The 19,739-nt window shown below is 36.4% G+C and overlaps 2 protein-coding genes across 7 annotated transcripts in view; one reads left to right on the forward strand and one right to left on the reverse strand.

Moving 5' to 3' along the window:
- Window positions 1-3,426, reverse strand: part of METTL15 (methyltransferase like 15) — a 261,132-nt gene extending 257,706 nt beyond the window's left edge. For 3 of the 4 annotated variants that reach the window (XM_023230336.2, XM_023230337.3, XM_023230334.2), the window contains exons 1-2: window positions 3,321-3,426; window positions 1,368-1,605 (exon numbers count right to left, since the gene is read on the reverse strand). The gene's annotated coding sequence lies outside the window, so the exon portion shown is untranslated. Of the gene's footprint in view, window positions 1-1,367; window positions 1,606-3,307 lie in introns of all 4 variants that reach the window. The other variant, XM_023230335.2, reaches the window with a different exon arrangement.
- Window positions 3,427-3,466: 40 nt separating this feature from the next.
- Window positions 3,467-19,739, forward strand: part of KIF18A (kinesin family member 18A) — a 94,658-nt gene continuing 78,385 nt past the window's right edge. Inside the window, exons 1-4 of one of the 3 annotated variants that reach the window (XM_023230333.2) lie at window positions 3,640-3,711; window positions 8,915-8,980; window positions 13,810-14,180; window positions 16,783-16,940. In XM_023230333.2, coding sequence (XP_023086101.1) covers window positions 13,856-14,180; window positions 16,783-16,940 — 483 coding nt within the window. In that variant the 5' untranslated portion in view covers window positions 3,640-3,711; window positions 8,915-8,980; window positions 13,810-13,855. Of the gene's footprint in view, window positions 3,797-8,914; window positions 8,981-13,809; window positions 14,181-16,782; window positions 16,941-19,739 lie in introns of all 3 variants that reach the window. The other 2 variants (XM_023230331.2, XM_023230332.2) reach the window with 2 other exon arrangements.

A 19,739-nucleotide genomic window follows, 5' to 3' on the forward strand; every position in this document is an offset into this window, starting at 1 on the left:
TCAATCCTTACCACAACTCTTGAAATATTATTATTCCCATTTTATAGATAGGTAAAACAGAGAAGTAATTTGCCAAAGGCTACATAGCTAGAGAGCTGTAAAGCTAAAATTGTAACACAGTCTATCCCCAGACCCTGAACTCAATCTCCATGCTATAAACATAGCCCACTGGAACTATTTAATCCACTTATGTAATTTAATAGTACTTCAATTAAATTGACTATATATTTGTAATATCTCATAAATTAGATTCATTTTATTAAGGAATCGACATCCTATGGCTTGGCTCTGCTCCACTTAAAAGTAACAGTATGCTGTGGGGTTCCCAGTAACGAACGTACAATGTATAGGCCTAAAAAGTGACATCTGGAACAACCTACCCTGTATGTCTAGATTTTGATAACTAAAAGAAAAGTAGTGTCATCAATTCTAACATAGGAATAAGAACCATACCGGAAAAAGCAGAATAGCGGGGAAAAACAAACAAACAAACAAAAAACGCTACCACTTGCATTTAATTCTTTTTCAACTGCATTCAGTTTCTATGTGTTTATTCAGCTATGGTCAAGGTACAAAGCCTGAATATTTTATTATGAACTAATTACCTGCCAACTTGGGTCAACCTGGAGAAAGGGTGACAAATAGTTCATTTTCCTCTTGTTTCCTGCAATACCTCCCGTAAAAAATGGAAGGTGGGGGAGTGGTATGCTCTAAAAAAAATTATATTCTTCTCTTTTGTAGCCCAGTTTCCTACCAGATAACTTAGAGCTCTCCCGCAGTCTGCTAGGAGCCAGCCACCCTAAATAATTTAAGATTAAGTTCCCTCTGGTCATAAGTAAGGAAGCAGGGAGTCAGGAAAGCTGCCTCTGTGATCTCCTAGTTAAGTCATTTAACTTTTCTCTACAAGCAAAGTTCACTTTTGGCTGTTGAGAGCACAAAATTGGCCAGATTACTCTTTTAATTGTGAAAACACACAGGTGAGTGATGCCCATGAAGGATACTCCCTTAAAGGCTCTAACAATTATAATCACTGCAGTCAATTTTCTCCTGCAAGGAAATCCTGTTTGAAAACGTAATTTTTAAGGACAAAAGCGCGAGGTGGCGGCTGGCACACAATCACTGAGAAAAGTGAAAGAGGTTCTAAGGAAAGAGAAAAATACACGCTTTTGCCTAAGAATTACACTGTGACGACGAAAAACTATTCGGAAACTTCCAAACCCAGGTTGAAGGCGTGCTGAAGACAGGGAAAGGGGACAGGGGCGTATATATCCTTTGCTCCGGGCGAATCCAGCGACCCCTGTGGAGTACCCCCAAAGGTTTGGTGGTTTCCAAAAAGAGTTCCCAGGACTTGGTCACCTTCTCCTCACCTGAGGCAGGAAGACTTCTCAGCTGGCCTCTAACTTGGGCCAGTGACTACCACTACGGTCCTGAAGAACCTGAATGTGCCGCACGTCTAGGTCCTGGCCCTGGGGGAAACTTGCAAGGACGGACAGATTGGGACCACGTCCGCCCCCAGCAACTCAGGACCGTCTGCCTTTGGTTCCGCTGCTTCCAGCCTCAGCTGCCAAAGGGTCCTGTTGGCGCTGGGGTTTCCAAACGACTTTCCTGGGGAAATAAATAAGACCTCACTATTGCCATGTTTCAATTCACTTTTACTTTTTCCATTTTTCTTTTTTGGTCTGAAACAACTTTAAATCTAACTTTTAATTTATCCTTATCTCTACTCTTCGGTTTACAATGAAAGTACATTAAACTTGTGTTCTGATAACACAGCAGTTATACTCCAATTTTTAACTAGAAGTGGGAATTTCTGTCTCATTAGCTCTGTATGTTTAGAAATTACAAGACGCAAGGTGGCATAGTAGTGGGATTGATTGTAAAGTCAAAATCTCTCTGCTCTAACCAAATGTACAATTCCTTTAAAATACGGACCTCATCATCTGAACACTGCTAAATGGCAAGTGTAACACTAAATTTGAAATCTAAAGTACTTGGATTAGGTGTGAAAACATCTGTGGCACTGATAAACCTTATACAACGTGGATGTCAAAAAATACAAAATTTAAAACACTTCTATTCTTCACCAATGATCCATGCAATTTTACAAGCAACTGGCAAAATATGCATATTTTCAGACTGGATTAAGATAGTCTCTTAATGTCACTTAATCCAGACAGTATCTCAGAGACAAATGACTCAATTCTGAATTGCCTTGCCTGTATAGTTCAAGACAAAATTTTGTGTTAGGGATTTTCTGAAAACTTCAGTTTTCTCTCAGAAAAATTAAAATAACAGTACCTACGTCTCATGGGCTGTTTTGAGAATTAAATGAGAGACCATATGTAAAGAGACAAATAAAATACCTGGGAAGTCAAAACATAAAGTACTATACAGTGAGTTCTTACTGGAAATAAAGACATCTCGATTTTATTACCAAGCCCAGCAGCACACAAATAACCATTTCATTAGCTAAGATACACGTAATACCACCAAAAATAAGTAGTAGCTTTATTGATCCTGTCTAGTGATCAGAAAGAATAATATAACATGCATCATATACAATACACAATACTCCCGATTTTCCTCAACAGGAAATAAATGTCCATAATACAGAGGTTTCCATACATTGTTGCATTTATAACGCTCTGCATGGGTAAGAGTCATCCTATTTATAAAGTGATATTGAATCAACAGAATATAAGCTCCAAGATGGAAGAAAGTTTGATTCTACAACTATTGTGTGTCTAAAATCCAAATAATTGCTAAATGAATGGATACAGTAACAGTAATATATAGAAAAATGAAATTCAGATACTGTTATTAAAAATAACCTGCCAAAGTTATTTTAGCAAATATATTTCCCATTTGTTCCAGGTATTTTCTCTCTTTTTAAAGTGTATATTCTGAAATAATATCCGTAACCTGGGACTTAAAAAAAAATCACTTCACCTAATAACAAACCAAGCCAAAATCTTTAACTAAATTTACTGTGTTATGCCATCATTCGACAGAGAATGTAAAAAGTAACCAAACAGAAAATAGTTTCACAGTCAGTACTAATGGGAGCAGGCCTGGAAGTCCTGAGAAATGAAGCCTGAGGCCTCAACCCAAAAGATCTCCAATTAATTCAGGTGAAGAGACCCCACATTTTGGCCCATATGAATGTGTCTGGAAGGAACAGGTCCCTACAACTTCCTGGAGGCCTCACTACTCAGAGAAAAGAAAATAAACACCCAGAACCCATTAATCCACACCCAAACTCCACCTCTCCCCCTAGCAGAGGGAATAGGCCAACCCCTGCCCGCACCAGTCTCACTCACACCCTGAACTCTGGGACCGGGCCCTGCACCCGCCGGTCCAGAGAAGGCCTGGTGATCTCAAGTAACTGCCTCCCACCGGCAGCTCCGATCTAGCCCCGCCCACTTTGGCCACCGCCTCCGGAAACGGCCTGGAGGGTTGCCACGGTGACGAGAAAGCGAAGCGCTTCCCCAGCGCCGCCCGGCTGAGCTTCTTGGCGCCAAGCTGCCGCGAGCCGTGACAGCGTCCGACGTGATGACATCACTCAGGCGGCAGCCAATGAAACGAGGCGCTGAGGAAGGTGGCTTGGGTTTGAATATTGTAGTTGAGTCTGAAGCGCCGGGAGGCGGACATTAAAGTGAAGAGGTTGCGGTATCCTGGCCTGGGCCTGAAGGGAGCGAGAGGCGCATGAAGGTAAAACTGGACTCTAGGACACTGCTTTTGGTGACTTGTATTATTGGGAACGGAAGATCCTGCCGCTTCAGGTCTAGAAGACCAGGTGGGCTTCTTGACAAACACAGAAGCGTTGAGGGGTGAGTGGGGGATCAGGGTCCTGGGGAGAAAGTGAAAGGAAAAAGGGATTCAGAACCTGCTAAGATCACAGCACTGCTTGACCGTAATCCTCCACTGCTCAGCTGGAAGGGCAGGGATCTCCTTCCTTAAGTTCTGAGAGGAAGGTCTTAAGTTTTAAAGGGCATCTTGGCCCCTTTCCCAGACTTTGGCAGAGAACTTTAACTGTCCAGCACGTTGTAGTGTCAACTTTCTTCCGGACTCCAAAATCGGGCTGTTTTCTTTCAGACGCACATATAAGCGTACCCCTGGGTTACCTATCAAACGAGGAGTTTTTGTTCATCACTGCATAAGTTTTGTCTGACGAGCTTTAACTGTTAGTCTTGCACTGGTCAATTGGGAACCCCTCCCGAGCCCCAGTTGTAGATAGCATCAAGATAAAACTCGTTCTGCCTAACGGGATTGCCGAGGATCAGATGAGGTACGGAAGAGATAGTGTTTGGCAAATACTCTGCAAATGAAATTAAACTGTAAGCATAGAATCCGTCCTATAGTCTGTTCTTGGTTTCCGCAGGACTTTTTTTTTTTTTTTTTTTTTAGGCGCTCATTAATCTCTCAGTTACAGAGAAGCCAAGACTGACTACTGTTTATTATATGAGAAGAGAGTATTTGACCAGAACGGACTGATTTTCTGGTATAATATATACTTTAGATTATGGAATAATTAGGTAGAAATTTAGGCACTCTACAGATTTTAATTGTTAGCATCATTCCACCACATCTAACCTCCTGTTTCGTTTTTGGAAGGTTTTTAATGAACTTTGGTGCTAGAGAATGTGATATCCAATGACTAGATAGTGCTTCTTATTAAGTTCGTATTATTTTGTAAGAACTATTTCAATAAACAAAGATTATCTACAAAGCACAATCACAAAGAAAAAAATTTTTAAAGATTATCTGCCTTTAATGGTAGTAATTAATCTCCTCTTCTATTATTTATTCATTTATTTGAGACAAAGTCTCTCTCTGTGGCCCAGGCTGGAGTGCAGTGGCATGATCGCCGCTCACTGCAACCTCCACCTCCCGGGTTCAAGCAATTCTCGTGCCTCAGCCTCCCGAATAGCTGGGATTACAGGCATTTGCCACCACACTCGGCTAATTTTTGTATCTTTGGTAGAGACGGGGATTCACTATGTTGGCCAGGCTGGTCTCGGACTCCTGACTTCAAGCCATCTGCCCGCCTCGGCCTCCCAAAGTGCAGGAATTACAGGTGTGAGGCAGGGCATCCAGCCTTTCCTCTTCTGTTGTTGAAAAATATTTACAAATACATAATATTTTTATATTAAAAGTGCATCTTGTCCCATCATAGAAATACTCCAAATCAATTAAGGGACACAACAAAAATGATTTTTTTTTTTTTTTTGCTGACAACTGTGAAAACTAAGAGAAAAAAAAAAAATAGCTCAGCTGTCAGTGCCAGCCTTCCCTCCAGTTGAACTTTTTATTCTTCTCTGATGGTTGTAAGTTAGTGGGAGTAGTGCCCCCAAGACTGATATTCCGAAGATAGCTTTAAGATGAATGAAGACTGTAGATGATAATGTTGAGTATCGTTTTCAGTCCTATACAGTGTTTGTTGAATCTGAATCTAATTCAGGTTTGAGTTTGTATTTAATATATCGTAACTGTGACTCTACTTCTGTATCATTGTTTGGAAGCATTCTCTTCTGGTTCCAGTAGAACCTAGTTGTTAAGAACATGGACTTTGGATTTGTACCTGGTGTGGAGTTTGTGTTTTATTCTTATGGTGAGAAGTCATTGGAGACTTTAGAACAGGTGAATGCCATATGATGCATCACATGATCTGAATGCTTTTGATGAAAGTATCAGTGAATACAGTCAATGAATTACATTTATTATAAAACTTTCATAAAATTAGGGGTGAATCTTTGACCTAATTGACTTATATTTGACATTTGCTTCCCCACTTGTTATGTCATCTTGGAAAAATTACTTATCCTGAGGCTAAGTCTTTGTTTTTGTAAAATGGAAATGATACAATCTTATATGATTATTACAAGGATTGAATGCAATGACAAATGCCAAGTGTTTACTATAATGCCTGACACAGAGTGTATGTACTCAAATGATAAGCATTGTTGTTCATTATTAATTATCACCATATCAACCTAATCTAAGCATTGTTATATAAAAGCATACTTATTGAGAATGGCCACTATGTGATATCTGACAAGTACAGAGAAATCATAATCAGTTTTATTTTAACATTCAAGAGCTCCTGTGTCAGGCCCTGAGGTTTCTATCAAAAGTAAGCAAAGATAAGAGAGTAGTACCAGTAGCTGAGTTTTGGGGGAAATAGGGAGATTTTGGTCAAAGGGTACACTTTAAGTTATAAGATAAATAAGTTCATGGCATTTAATGTACAGCATGAATGGTGATAGAGGTATTAATTTGAGGTAATCATTACATAATGTATAAGCATATGAGATCATCACATTGTACTGTACATCTTGATTATATACAATCGTTGCCAATTAAATATTTTAAAATTTCTAAAAAAATAAGCAATATATATTTTTAACTTCCATAAGAAAATTTCTAAGGGTTATATATTTACATGAGGGAGAGTAGTGATTAAGTACTTGGCCTTTAGATTCAGTCAGTCAGAGTTCAAATCCCATGTCATGTGCTTCCCCAGTTGTGTGACTTTAGCCAGTTGATTTCTCTGTACTACACTTTCTCCCTTAATAAAATAGGAATGACAGTACAGTGTTTATATCATAGGGTTGTTATGAGGATTTAATAAGAGTATGTCAATTGTTTAGTACATTTCTATTTGTGGGATATGAGCTCCATAGAAAATATAACTTATTGTTACTAAATAAAATGTTGCGATTAAGGTAAATTTTAATAGTGGTTTTGTTGTTGTTGTCTGTCTGTTTTAAAATAAAAATACCTAGACCTTGTTTAAAATTTAAATAGTACAAAAGAGTATGAAATGGAAAATAAACCTGTCTCTCACTCAGACCTTCATATTTCCCCTCCACAGGGAAAGTGGTATTACCAATTTCTTGTGTACCCTTCTAGGAATGACCATGCACATACATATATATCTTTTAAAAATACAAATGGTAACATGCTATAAGTCTATTAAATCTGTATTGGTTTATTCATTCATTTATTCAACAAGTATATATTGGGTCCTAAATATTTGACAAGCAGTGTCCTAGGTGCTAGTGTACAGATGAACTCTGTGCTCTCAAATGCTTACATTCTAGAGGGAAAACAAGCAATAAACATGTAACCCGATAATATGTACTTTCTAATTACTGCTAAATTCGAGGAAGAAAAATAAACCTGGTAAGAGATTGGAGAGGCAAAGGCAGGGTGACACTATTTTGGATAGATTCTTTTGGGAAAGCCTCTGTAAAGTGGCATTTGAACAGAGACCTGAAAAATGAAGTGAGGGATTACAATTTGCAAATATCTGGATGTAGTGCCTCCCAGTAAGCAAAAATGCAAAAGCCAGGAGGCCAAAACAAGACTGAAGTGTTTTAGGAATGCTAAGAAAGTCATTGCAGCTGAAGCAGAATAATGAAGTGGAGAGACAACAGTAGAAGTCATTGTCAGAGAGGTAGACAGGGCCATATGTGGAATTTATAGGCCATGGTAAGGAATTTGTATTTTATTCTTATTGTGAGAAGTCATTGGATAGTTTAGAGCAGGTAAATGACATGCAGTACATATCATGATCTGAAAGCTTTTGAAAAGAAAGTATCAGTGTATACAATCAATGAATTAAATAAAATTTATTATTGTACTTGCATATAATTAGGGGTAAATCTTTAATCTGAGATGAGCACCAACTACATTTAAGTTAAAAATTGACCTGTTCAACTTGGCTTATTACCATGCAAGTATTCAGAATAAATAGATTTTAATACCTCATTAAACATTACAGAGGCGTGAGCTGTTCTACATAAATGAATCTTCCAGAAAATTGAACATTAGCTTTGCTAAGTAATAAAGTATTTCAACCACACTCAATGATGAAAATAAAACATGATCTTCCCATTTCTTTTATTTTCTAAACAAGAAATTGGGAACATTATTTCTTTCTTATTTTTTTCTTTTTGATGCCTCAGGATTCTCATTGTGATTGCCTGTTGTTATCAACTACTGTACTCTAATATGTTGTTTCTCTTGGAGATATACATTTTCTGTTTCCCTCTACTCTAAATGAGTAAATTGCTTTTTGGGGTCTGTGAGCACTTTTTATAGTTTATGAATTCATTCATTGGTATATTTGAAAATTTACTATATACTAGACTCTCTACGAGAGAATAGGGATATAAAGTAAAAGTCTCTTAACTGTCATGTCTTATCATTCTCTTGTACCCTTTTCTAATCATGCATAATAATCATAAAATTTTGGAGCTAGAAAAAGACCTTCCATATCATATAATCTAACCCTTTTGTTTTATACATTAGCAAGTGAAGCCCCTTCCTTAACCCCTTCGTTCTTCTTTTTTGATACGCTACTCTCTATAGACTAGACAAATATTCTTCTTCAGGTTTAGTATCTATTATATAAAATGTTTGGTACCAGAAGATTTTTTGAATTTTGGAATTTTTTCTTTTTTTATATTTTTGCATTGTGCTTACTAGTTGAGGATCTCTAATCTGAAAATCCAAAATACTCTAGTGAGCATTTCCTTTGAGTGTAATGTTGGTGCTCACAAAGTTTTAGATTTTGGATTTTCAGATTTAGAATGCTCAACCTGATTATAATGAACAATGATGTTAGAAGTATTTGTCTTTCATGTTTTAGTTCCACCAATGAAATCCTACCAGTTTGCTCTTTTGATTCTGTTCAACAAATACCACTTAGGAGTAGATGTGGCAAAATTGATCAGAGGCTATAATACTATCTTCTGAACAGCTGTCTGAAAAGAATTTGTGAATCCACATATTGTTGCGCAGATAACAATATTTAGGCTTTTCTTTTGCTGCTTCATATTAAACATGGTTACAGAATTTACTCTCTGTGTACCTTATTCAGAATCAACTAAATGCTCATTTCTTTTAGCCATCCTAGAAAACAAAGAAGGCACCACATAATAATATAGAAACGATCTCATTAATTCCTGTAGATGTAAGTATATTTGAACATAGATTAATTTTTACATTTGATGATTCTGTTGACCTTAGGCATTTTTATTAAGACAATTCTATCCACTTATTTGTTTTTAAAAGGTTAATTGTTTTTAAAAATTAACATCAATGTCTTTGTTAAAATATGCAACTAGTTGTGAAACAAACTTATATTTGACATTATACTTAAACTCTGTTGACTAAAAGAGTCAAACTCTGTAAAATATTTGAAGAGATTTATTCTGAGCCAAATATGAGTGACTATGGCCCATGACACAGCCCTCAGGAGGTCCTAAGAGCATGTGTGCAAGGTAGTCAGGGTACAGCATGGTTTTATATATTTTAGAGACGCATGAGACGTCAATCAAATATATTTAAGAAATACATTGGTTTGGATCAGAAAGGCGGGACAACTCAAAGCGGGGGCTTCCAGGCTATAGGCAAATTTAACATTTTCTGGTTGACAATTGGTTGAGTTTGTCTAAAGACCTGGGATTGATAGAAAGGAATATTCTGGTTAAAGATAATTGTGGAGACCAAGTTTTATTTTGCAGAGGAAGCTCTCAGCAAACTTCAGAGAGAGAGCAGGTTGTAAAATGTTTCTCCTCAGAGCTAAAAGGGTGCCTGGCTTTTAGTTGATTATCTACTGGATCTGCAAAGAAAAGAGGAAAAAAAGAAGGAAGGGGATTCTCTATGGAATGTGGATTTTTCCCACAAGAGACTGTGAGGGCAATTTTAAGGCATGGCAAGTAAATACATTTTGGGGGTTAAATATTTTTTCCTTGTCTCAAAATGTTATGCCAGAGTCAGATTGAAAAGCAAGCGACAATATACGGGGTCAAATAAAATGCATCTGATGAAAATCCATTATTTATAGGGCGTGACTCCCCAGACCCCTTAGGTAGGAGTTTGGGCAAAATAAAAAATCATAGCTTAGTCCTCACTCCTTTAGGTAATTGTCCAATATTTCTCCCTGGAATGTTACTTAAATAATCCCCTCATTATAGTCTTATAACGCACTGTTAACCTTTTCCCTATAATAGCACTTGTCACAGTTATACCTTTACATGTTTGTGTCAGTATTTATTTTATTAATATCTGTTTCCCTCACTACACTGTAAATAATAATAGCAAACACTTGTAGTTCATACTCTGTACAAAGTATTGTTCTAAGTGTGTAATCTTTACAACTTTATAGGGTAGGTACTGTTGTTAGTCTTACTTTACAGATGGGGAAGCTGAGCCACAAGGAGGTTAAGTAACTATCCACTATCACAGTCAGTACATCATAGAGCTGGGATTTTAACCTAGGCTGCCTGTCTCCAACATGTAATAGTTGTCATGAATTAATTAACTAATTAATTAGGGAGGGACATCCTCCAGCCTTGAGATGCTAAGGTTTATTTTGAAATAATCATTTAATATTTTATGTTTACTTTGTTAACACTTTTATTTATGTATATTTAATCTATCATTTAAAAATAGTATATCTGTTAAAGTTAAAATATTGTTGAATATTTCTAAAAGCTTTTAGAAATGTCTGTAGGAGATAGTTTCTGGTATCACAGGAATATGGGACACTGCTGGCCTTTAGTAGACAGGGAGAGAAATGCTAAACATCCTCTAATATAGCAGTTCTAAATGCCCTATAACAGGCAGTTCTAAACAAGGAAGAATTGGCCTACCCAAAGTGCTAGTCATAAGCCCATTGAGAAAAACTCAAAGAGGAACCCAGTCTCTTTGGCAAGAAGAAGCAGGAGGGGGGCAGATAGGAGGAGAATTGATATTTACCGAATACCTTAATACTTATCTCTTTTAGCCTTTGCAACAAACATTGAAGTATTATCATCTCTTTTATACAAATAGAAACCTGAGACTTATAGGATTAAGTAATTTGTCCAAGGTCATAAAAGTGAGGTGTAGGTGCTTTGTGAGACTTGGCTAAACGAAAGCTCAGGGATGAAGAACAAGTAGTAATTCACCTGGGACCTGACTGTTAGAATCCAAATGACCATCCCTTCCTTTTCAGTATTCTATTTTTGGCTAAAGACAGAGTCCGAAAAAGGCAAAGATATGTGTAGCCTCTGCTGCTTTTAGAGTCCTTTGAATTCTGTCCTTATTTGAATTCTGTCGAAAAGTATATGGTTAAGTGGTTTTGTGACATATTTCAGCTTTAATATTGCTATTTCTCCCATTTAAAAAAATACAAACAAAACATCTTTTGACACACCCCCTTCACTCACACCATTTTTCTCCTCCCTTTGGAACAGTCCTTTCCATATCCTTTGTCTCTGAATCTTCTCCTTTCAGGTTTTTTCCCCACCACTGCCCCAAAATTGCTTTTCTCAATGGCCTCTGTGTTACTAAATCCCATGGTTTATTCTCAGTAAGTACTTGACCTATTAGCAGTATTTAACACAATAGAGCGCTGTTTTCCTCCTTGATTTAGGATTTCCCAAAAGTTTTTAAAGCTTAATACTGCATTAAGACTGAGGACAGCCTTTATTTTCTTATTTTCTTAACTTCCACCTGCCCTGACATTTCCACCTGGATGTCTGTCAAAACTCTGAGGCTTAAGCTATCCAAACCTGAACTCCTGATCTGACCCTGCCTCCCACCACCCCCTGCCCTGCCAAAAAAAGCCCTGCTTCTTATTTCCATCTCAGTTGGTGACTACTTTATCCTTCTAATACTCAGGCCAAAAGCCTTAGAATTATTCTTCAATCCTGTCTTTCTCTTTCACTCTACATCTACCTATCAGTAAATTCTGTCACCTTTACCCTCAGAATACACCCACAATGTGACCACTTACCACCTCTGCTGCCACTACCCTATTCTGAGCTGACAGAGTTGTCTCTTCTCTACATTACTTCAATAGGCTAGTCTATTATATTATCTACATAGCAGTGAGAGTGATAGATTATGTCACTCCTGTGCTCAAAACGACTTCCAGTGGTTCTTTGTCTTACCCAGAGTACAAGCCAAAGTTCTGTTAATGGCCTCCATTTCTCATCTCATGTCTTACTACACTCGCCTTTGCTCACTCCATTCTTGCCAACATATAAAGTAGCACCCTGGGTCTTTCTCTCTATGGGGAAACGCTTCCTACAATATCTGTATGACTAACTCCCTCACCTCCTTCAAGTCCTTACTCAAATGTTGTTTTGGGTGAATTTATTATTTTTGTCTCTTTTGTTTTAATTTATAAATGACCAAAATGTGTAAGTTTATAGGATGCAATGTAACGTTTTGATACATGTGTACATATTGGAATGAGCATATCAGGCTAATTAACATATCCATCACCTCACATACCATTTTTTTGTTGTGAGAACATTTAAAATGTACTCTTAGCAATTAACCATGGTCACCTTACTGTGCAATAGATCACCAAAACTATTCCTCTTGTATAACTGAAACTTTGTACCCTTTGACCAACATTTCCCCTTTTAACACCCACCCCACCCTCCTCAGCTGTTGATAACCATTACTCTACTTCTCTGAGTTCGTATTTTTAGATTCTGCATGTAAGTGAGATCATGTGACATTTGTCTTTTTGTGCCTGGCTTATTTTACTTAGCATAATGCCCTCTAGATTCATTCATGTTGTCACAAATGACAGAATTTTATTCTTTTTTAAGGCTGAATAGTATTCCATTGAGTGCATACACCACATTTTTTCAATCTATTAATCTGTCAATAGGCACTTAGATTGTTTATATATCTTAGTTATTGTGAATAATGTTGTAGCGAACATGGCAGGGCAAATATCTCTTTAACATACTGATTTTAATGCTTTTGGATATATACTCAGAAGTGGGATTGCAGGATCATCCTAAGTCTCTCACCTCCTTTTGGTCCTTAAACAGATCTTGTTGTTTTGGGGTGTTTTGTTTCGTTTTGGGGTTTTTTTTTTTTTTTTCGTTTTTTTTGTTTGGTTTTTTGTTTTTTTTTTTTTTTTTGGTTTTTGGGTCTTCAGATTCTAGATTATTTTCTGGATAGTTGAGACTTCCAAATTATTGATCTTTGTTACTTTGTTTACTTTTCCTCTTTGCATGTGAAGCAGTCATAAAATCAGACCATAATTTTTAAACCTGCTGTCATTGATTCCTTAAACTTGCACACAGTTAGAAAGCGGAGACTAGGATCTATATTCAGAGACTAGGTCTCTGAATACACCAAGGAGTCTATGCCATCTTTTTCACCTTCAGACCTGAGCTGGCTAATTGAATGCATCCTTGGAACTGTTATTAACCCTATGGGCCTCTGAGATACAGGTAGAGACCAGCCTGGATGTACCACTTTCCACTGCCAAGGGGCTTGCATCCAAGATCACTTTTACTAAAAATAGTTCACAAGCTAAGGCTCTCCGATCATACATTGATATGGTTCTGAGAGATCCCTTTCTATTCATTCCCATGACCCAAGCTAAAATAGTGCTGGAGGGCTTGTGAAAATCAAATCTGTGTTTCAGGATAGCATATCTGTGATTATATATGGTTCAGCTATAGTATTTGAGTTTAAATCAAATATCTTACTAATATTTCAGGTAAAGAGATTTTTTATCATAGTTTTGTATATGTATGTGCCATTTAATTGTTTGTTTTAGGGTAGTCAAGTGCATATGTGTGTATGTGTGCATATATGTGTGTGTGTGTTTATGTGTATATGTGTGTGTGTGTGTATATATATATATATATTTTTCCCCCAGTGTTTACCAAGTGAGTGAAACAGAATTATTAACATCTTTTTTGAATTAATACTACATGCCAGTTGCTTTGCATGAAAGTAAAACTGATGTTAAAACTTTATTTTCTTTTTTAATTTCAGAGAAGTATTCAAGCATTTATACAGATAGGAATCAAGATAATCAACAATGTCTGTCACTGAGGAAGACCTGTGCCACCATATGAAAGTAGTAGTTCGTGTACGTCCAGAAAACACTAAAGAAAAGGCAGCTGGATTTCATAAAGTGGTTCATGTTGTGGATAAACATATCCTAGTTTTTGATCCCAAACAAGAAGAAGTCAGTTTTTTCCATGGAAAGAAAACTACAAATCAAAATGTTATAAAGAGACAAAATAAAGATCTTAAATTTGTATTTGATGCTGTTTTTGATGAAACGTCAACTCAGTCAGAAGTTTTTGAACACACTACTAAGCCAATTCTTCATAGTTTTTTGAATGGATATAATTGCACAGGTATTTGTTCCAATTTGGGATTTAATTTCTCTATCCGATTTCACTTGTACATTAGGAGAGACATCTACTTGAACCTTCTAAATATAATTAAATTTAAGGTGCTTGTATACAAAAAAATCTTAAGAAATTCAATAGACTTGAACTGTAAATATAGACTTTCTTTGAAATTTTAGTAATCATATATAACTTATATATAATTTGTGAACCTTTCTCTTCCAGGGCCTTACTGTGGCCACTATAGACATCTGTCCTTTCAGTTACCCATGTTATTAAACCACATGCTTATTGCACTTAACATCAGTTTTCTCATAATTTGTATTTATAACTTTTCCTACAGCTTACCTGTGTTATTATCTATTCCCGGAGAGTAGTCAGACATTTCTGAACATTTGACAGTTTCTTTGCAGCAGTTTTTCTTCATGGCTCACTGAAATAAAAATGTTTAAGTTGGTAAAGGATAGGAAGAGACTAAAGATCAAAAAACTACGTATGGAGTACTACATTCCTTACCTGAGTGATGAAAAAATCTGTACACTAAACCCTGCAGCATGCAATTTACCCATGTAACAAACTTGCATTGTACCCCCGAACCTAAAATAAAAATTAGAAAGGAGGTAAAAGTGTTAAGATCCCATGTTAATTATCTCATACCCTTTAGCCCATTGTTAGCGCAAGAAGCATCTTTAGTGCTTTTTTCCACCTTTCAAGAAAGCCACATTGATTTCCTTAAAAAAAAAAGAGAGAGAGATACCCAAGATGCAAAATGGCCAGTTATTCAATGCTTACTAGGCACTAAACTCCATTATTAATATCTGATTTTTGTCATTATTAGTATTTATGACATTTTCCCCAAGACAGCTCAGAACTATAACATGTTTCACTGTCTTTTCGTGATTCATTTCAGTTTTATCATGGAAGACATACTCTCTTGGTCAAGTAAGGATGGAATGTGGTTTATCGATTGGTACTGCTGTGATTCCCATTTTTAAGAAGATATTCTTTTCTTCATTCATGAAACTTCATATGTCTCTAGAGATTTTGAAAATTTCGTAACTCTTAAGAAAAAAAGTAGACTCTCTATCAAAGTACTATTGAATTTTTGGTTTCTTTTTGGCTTTCTTTATATTCTTACCCTGCCTTTAAGACAGCTTAAGAATATGCTGTCTTAAATCTTCCTTATATACTAACTTACATAAAATAGAACAAAGTAAAACATACACCATGTTAATTCCTACTGAAAAGTATTTTTGTGGTTTGTTAACATTTGGTTTAGCAGACAGATTGAATTTATAAAAATATTTTCAAACAGTAATGATATGAGAAGTTATTGCCTTAACTGATTATTGTATTGGGTGTTTACCATATGTAATTCACAGAGTGGATTTTTCTCTTTTCTTTTTGACGGAGTCTTGCTCTGTTGCCCAGGCTGGAGTGTGCTGGTGCAATCACAGCTCACTACAGTCTCAACCTGCTGGGCTTAAGCAATCCTCCTATCTCAGCCTCCTGAATAACTGGACTACAGGAATGAGCCACTGCCCTCAGCTAATTTTCTGAAAATTTTTGTAGATACAAGGTCTCACTGTGTTGCCCAGGCTGGTCTCAAACTCCTGGGCTCAAGCAATCCTTTGGACCTTAGCTGTCCAAAGTACTGGGCTTGTAGGGATGAGCCACCAAGCCTGACCCACAGAGTGGATTTTTTTATACATTTGGAGAAACACATGACTTTCTTGTACTGAATAGAATCTTGGAAACAAAGTAATTCACCTAAAACATAAAAAGGAATCTTATAAATGGCATCTATCTGGTATTTATTCGAGTATCTGCTTTGTGGCAAGCTATTTGTTAGGTGCCAAGGATACATGGCCTCTGCCTTGGTGGAGCACTTAATTGGAAATACAGTGTGATACATGCCAGAAGAGAGGGGTGTGGATATGCAGCATATACTGAGAACTGAAGTGAAAGAGTGGATGTGTCTGCCTAGAACAATGAGGGAAAGCAGAGAAAAATGATATTTGTGCTGAGCATTTAGAAGCAGGTGGAAGTTTTCCAGCTTGATCAAGTAGAGGAACTCCTCAGAACAAAAACAGCAGAGTAGAAAGGAGCAGCAAATGTTGAGAATATTGAACAATTAAGTATCCCTAGATCACAGCAAGGAAGCAGTAGACTGGCAAAATAAGCAGGCACCCTCTGAGTGCTTTATAATATTCCAATGTGAGGAATTTGAACTTACATAAACCTGGAACAATTAAGAAGGTTTATTGTATTCCACTTTCTTTTTCATAAAGATGACTACAACTTGCAAAGGATAAAGAACATGGAAGATGAAGACTAATCTGTAGGGAGATTTTAAGATTGCTTTGAAAGAGTAGTTGTTGGAGTGGGGGGCCGGGGGTAGTGATACCATTTATCAGAATAAAGAATATAGGAGTAAGAGTAGATTTCTGGTAAGATTCACAGGTTTTGAGGATAAGAGTATAATTTTGGATTTGTAGGGTTTAAAGATACTGTTCAGGATATCCAGATGGAACTATCCACTAGATAGTAGATATAATAGTGTTATATGTCATAACAAAGAGTTTTGATTCCTTTCTTAAAAACTCAGTACTTGCCTATGGTGCCACTGGCGCTGGGAAGACTCACACTATGCTAGGATCAGCTGATGAACCTGGAGTGATGTATCTAACAATGTTACACCTTTACAAATGCATGGATGAGATTAAAGAAGAGAAAACATGTAGTACTGCAGTTTCATATCTGGAGGTAAGTTGGCAATTTAGATTAATCAATAGTTTTGAGAAGTCATTGACATGATTCATTCAAATGATTTTATTACATAAGAGTTTTCCAGTGAATATATAAAATCATTAAAATTCCTTGTCTTGAATATTTGTTATGCATCTTTTTCTGTTAAGTTTTTTTTTTTTTTTTCTGGCAAAATTTCAAACTTAGAGAAGTTGCAACAATAGTATAAAGAACTTCCAGATACCCTTCACACAGATCCCCCATATGTTAACATTTTACTGCATTTGCTTTCTATGTGTGTGTATACATTTCATTCTTTCTGAGCTAGGTTGCAGACTTGTAAAAACAGGACTTTTTTTAAATAACTGCTAAATAGGTACCAAAATCAGGAAATTAGCAATGATACAATATAATTACCTATAGATCTTAGTGAGATTTTGCTAGTTATTTCATTAATACCGTTTATTGTAAAAGAAAATTGTATTCAGTTGTATCTCTTTAGTCTCCTTAATCTGTAATGTTTTGTCTTTTATGACACAGCCATAAAATTCCTCAGTTTGGATTTGTCATGATTAGATTCAGATTATGCACTGAGAGTAACACAAGCAAAGTGATGTCGACTTCTTACTGCATCACAAAAGGCTTAAGCCATTGATTAGTCCCCATACTGGGAATGTTAACTTTGATCAGTTTTATTATGCTGATGTCTGTAGAGTTTCTCCACTTCGAAGATACTGTTTTGCCATTTACAATTAGTAAGTGCTATGTATGTAGACAATGTAAATATTCCTTACTCCTCAAACTTTTATGTGTTGGTATTAGCATCCACTGATGATTGGTGACTGAACCAGTTACTATTATGATGGTAGATAGTGGTGATTTTTAAATTCCATCATTTCTTGTACATTTCTTTATTGACTTTCTACTATAAGGAAGAGTTTTCCCCTTATTTTATCAGCCTCCTGCATTTTTACTTTATTCAATATATTATAATCCCTTTCTGTAATCATTTTTTGTATGTTCAAATTGTATAAGATTTGGCTAGTTGAGGCTTCTTGATGTTGTCTCTTGTATCCTTTTGAAATGCCCCATCATTCTTTGAGACCTTCTACCCTCTTAATAGTCCACAAATGGCAACTAAGTGGCAGAAACTCTAACTTTGCATTCAAATAGTGTTTCAGGAACTAGTACAGAAACATGAAAACCCTGATTTCACTGCCTGTTTATTTCTGGCGCCAGAAATTTTCTCTGTTATTAACATCTTGTAGTTTGGTTCGTATTGAGAATTTCATCCAAAGATTGATTAAAATCATATATGTTGCTGAAAATTTCTTCATTAGAATTTACTGATAAAAAAGAAGTAAAACTCATTTTCTTTGGTTAAGTGTGAAAAGAATTTTTCTGAACTCAAATTAGGAAAAGAGGGTGCCAGCATTAATTATTTCTTCCTTAGACCCTTTTTATAACTGGGACGATTTTGAAGTTTGGTTATTTTCACAATTTTTATTTTTTCTTTTAATCTGCTTTCATATTATTAATGATAAGGCAGTGTATTAAATGGTTTTCTACTCAAGCTATGCACCAGAATTGCCTATAGATCTTTTTAAAAATAGGCATAGGCCTCACATTTTGGATATTTTAATTTAGTAGGTCTGGGGTGTGGCTGAGGCATCTGTGTTTTTTAAATGCTCCCAAGTGAGTCTCATACATAGACCAGCTTGACGGCAATTATTCTAATTATTGATTTGGTATGATTGAAGTGGATAAGGGGAAGCAATAGAAAAGTGCTGCTCATCAAAAAGATATGATTAAGAAGTATTTCTTCATCTTATCATTTTACTACTTTTAAGGGTTTATTACATTCTTTTTTTTATTTTATTTTATTATTATACTTTAAGTTCTAGGGTACATGTGCATAACGTGCAGGTTTGTTACATATGTATACTTGTGCTATGTTGGTGTGCTACACCCATCAACTCGTCAGCACCCATCAATTCGTCATTTATATCTGGTATAACTCCAAATGCAATCCCTCCCCCCTCCCCCCTCCCCATGATAGGCCCCGATGTGTGATGTTCCCCTTCCCGCGTCCAAGTGATGTCATTGTTCAGTTCCCACCTATGAGTGAGAACATGCGGTGTTTGGTTTTCTGTTCTTGTGATAGTTTGCTAAGAATGATGGTTTCCAGTTGCATCCATGTCCCTACAAAGGACGCAAACTCATCATTTTTTATGGCTGCATAATATTCCATGGTGTATATGTGCCACATTTTCTTAATCCAGTCTGTCACAGATGGACATTTGGGTTGATTCGAAGTCTTTGCTATTGTGAATAGTGCCGCAATAAACATATGTGTGCATGTGTCTTTATAGCAGCATGATTTATAATCCTTTGGGTATATACCCAGTAGTGGGATGGCTGGGTCATATGGTACATCTAGTTCTAGATCCTTGAGGAATTGCTATACTGTTTTCCATAATGGTTGAACTAGTTTACAATCCCACCAACAGTGTAAAAGTGTTCTTATTTCTCCACATCCTCTCCAGCACCTATTGTTTCCTGACTTTTTAATGATTGCCATTCTAACTGGTGTGAGATGGTATCTCATTGTGGTTTTGATTTGCATTTCTCTGATGGCCAGTGATGATGAGCATTTTTTCATGTGTCTGTTGGCTGTATGAATGCCTTCTTTTGAGAAATGTCTGTTCATATCCTTTCCCCACTTTTTGATGGGGTTGTTTCTTTTTTTCTTGTAAATTTGTTTGAGTTCTTTGTAGATTCTGGAAATGAGCCCTTTGTCAGATGAGTAGATTGCAA

The sequence above is a fragment of the Piliocolobus tephrosceles genome, chromosome 13 (assembly GCF_002776525.5).
Source record: "Piliocolobus tephrosceles isolate RC106 chromosome 13, ASM277652v3, whole genome shotgun sequence".
NCBI lineage: Eukaryota > Metazoa > Chordata > Mammalia > Primates > Cercopithecidae > Piliocolobus > Piliocolobus tephrosceles.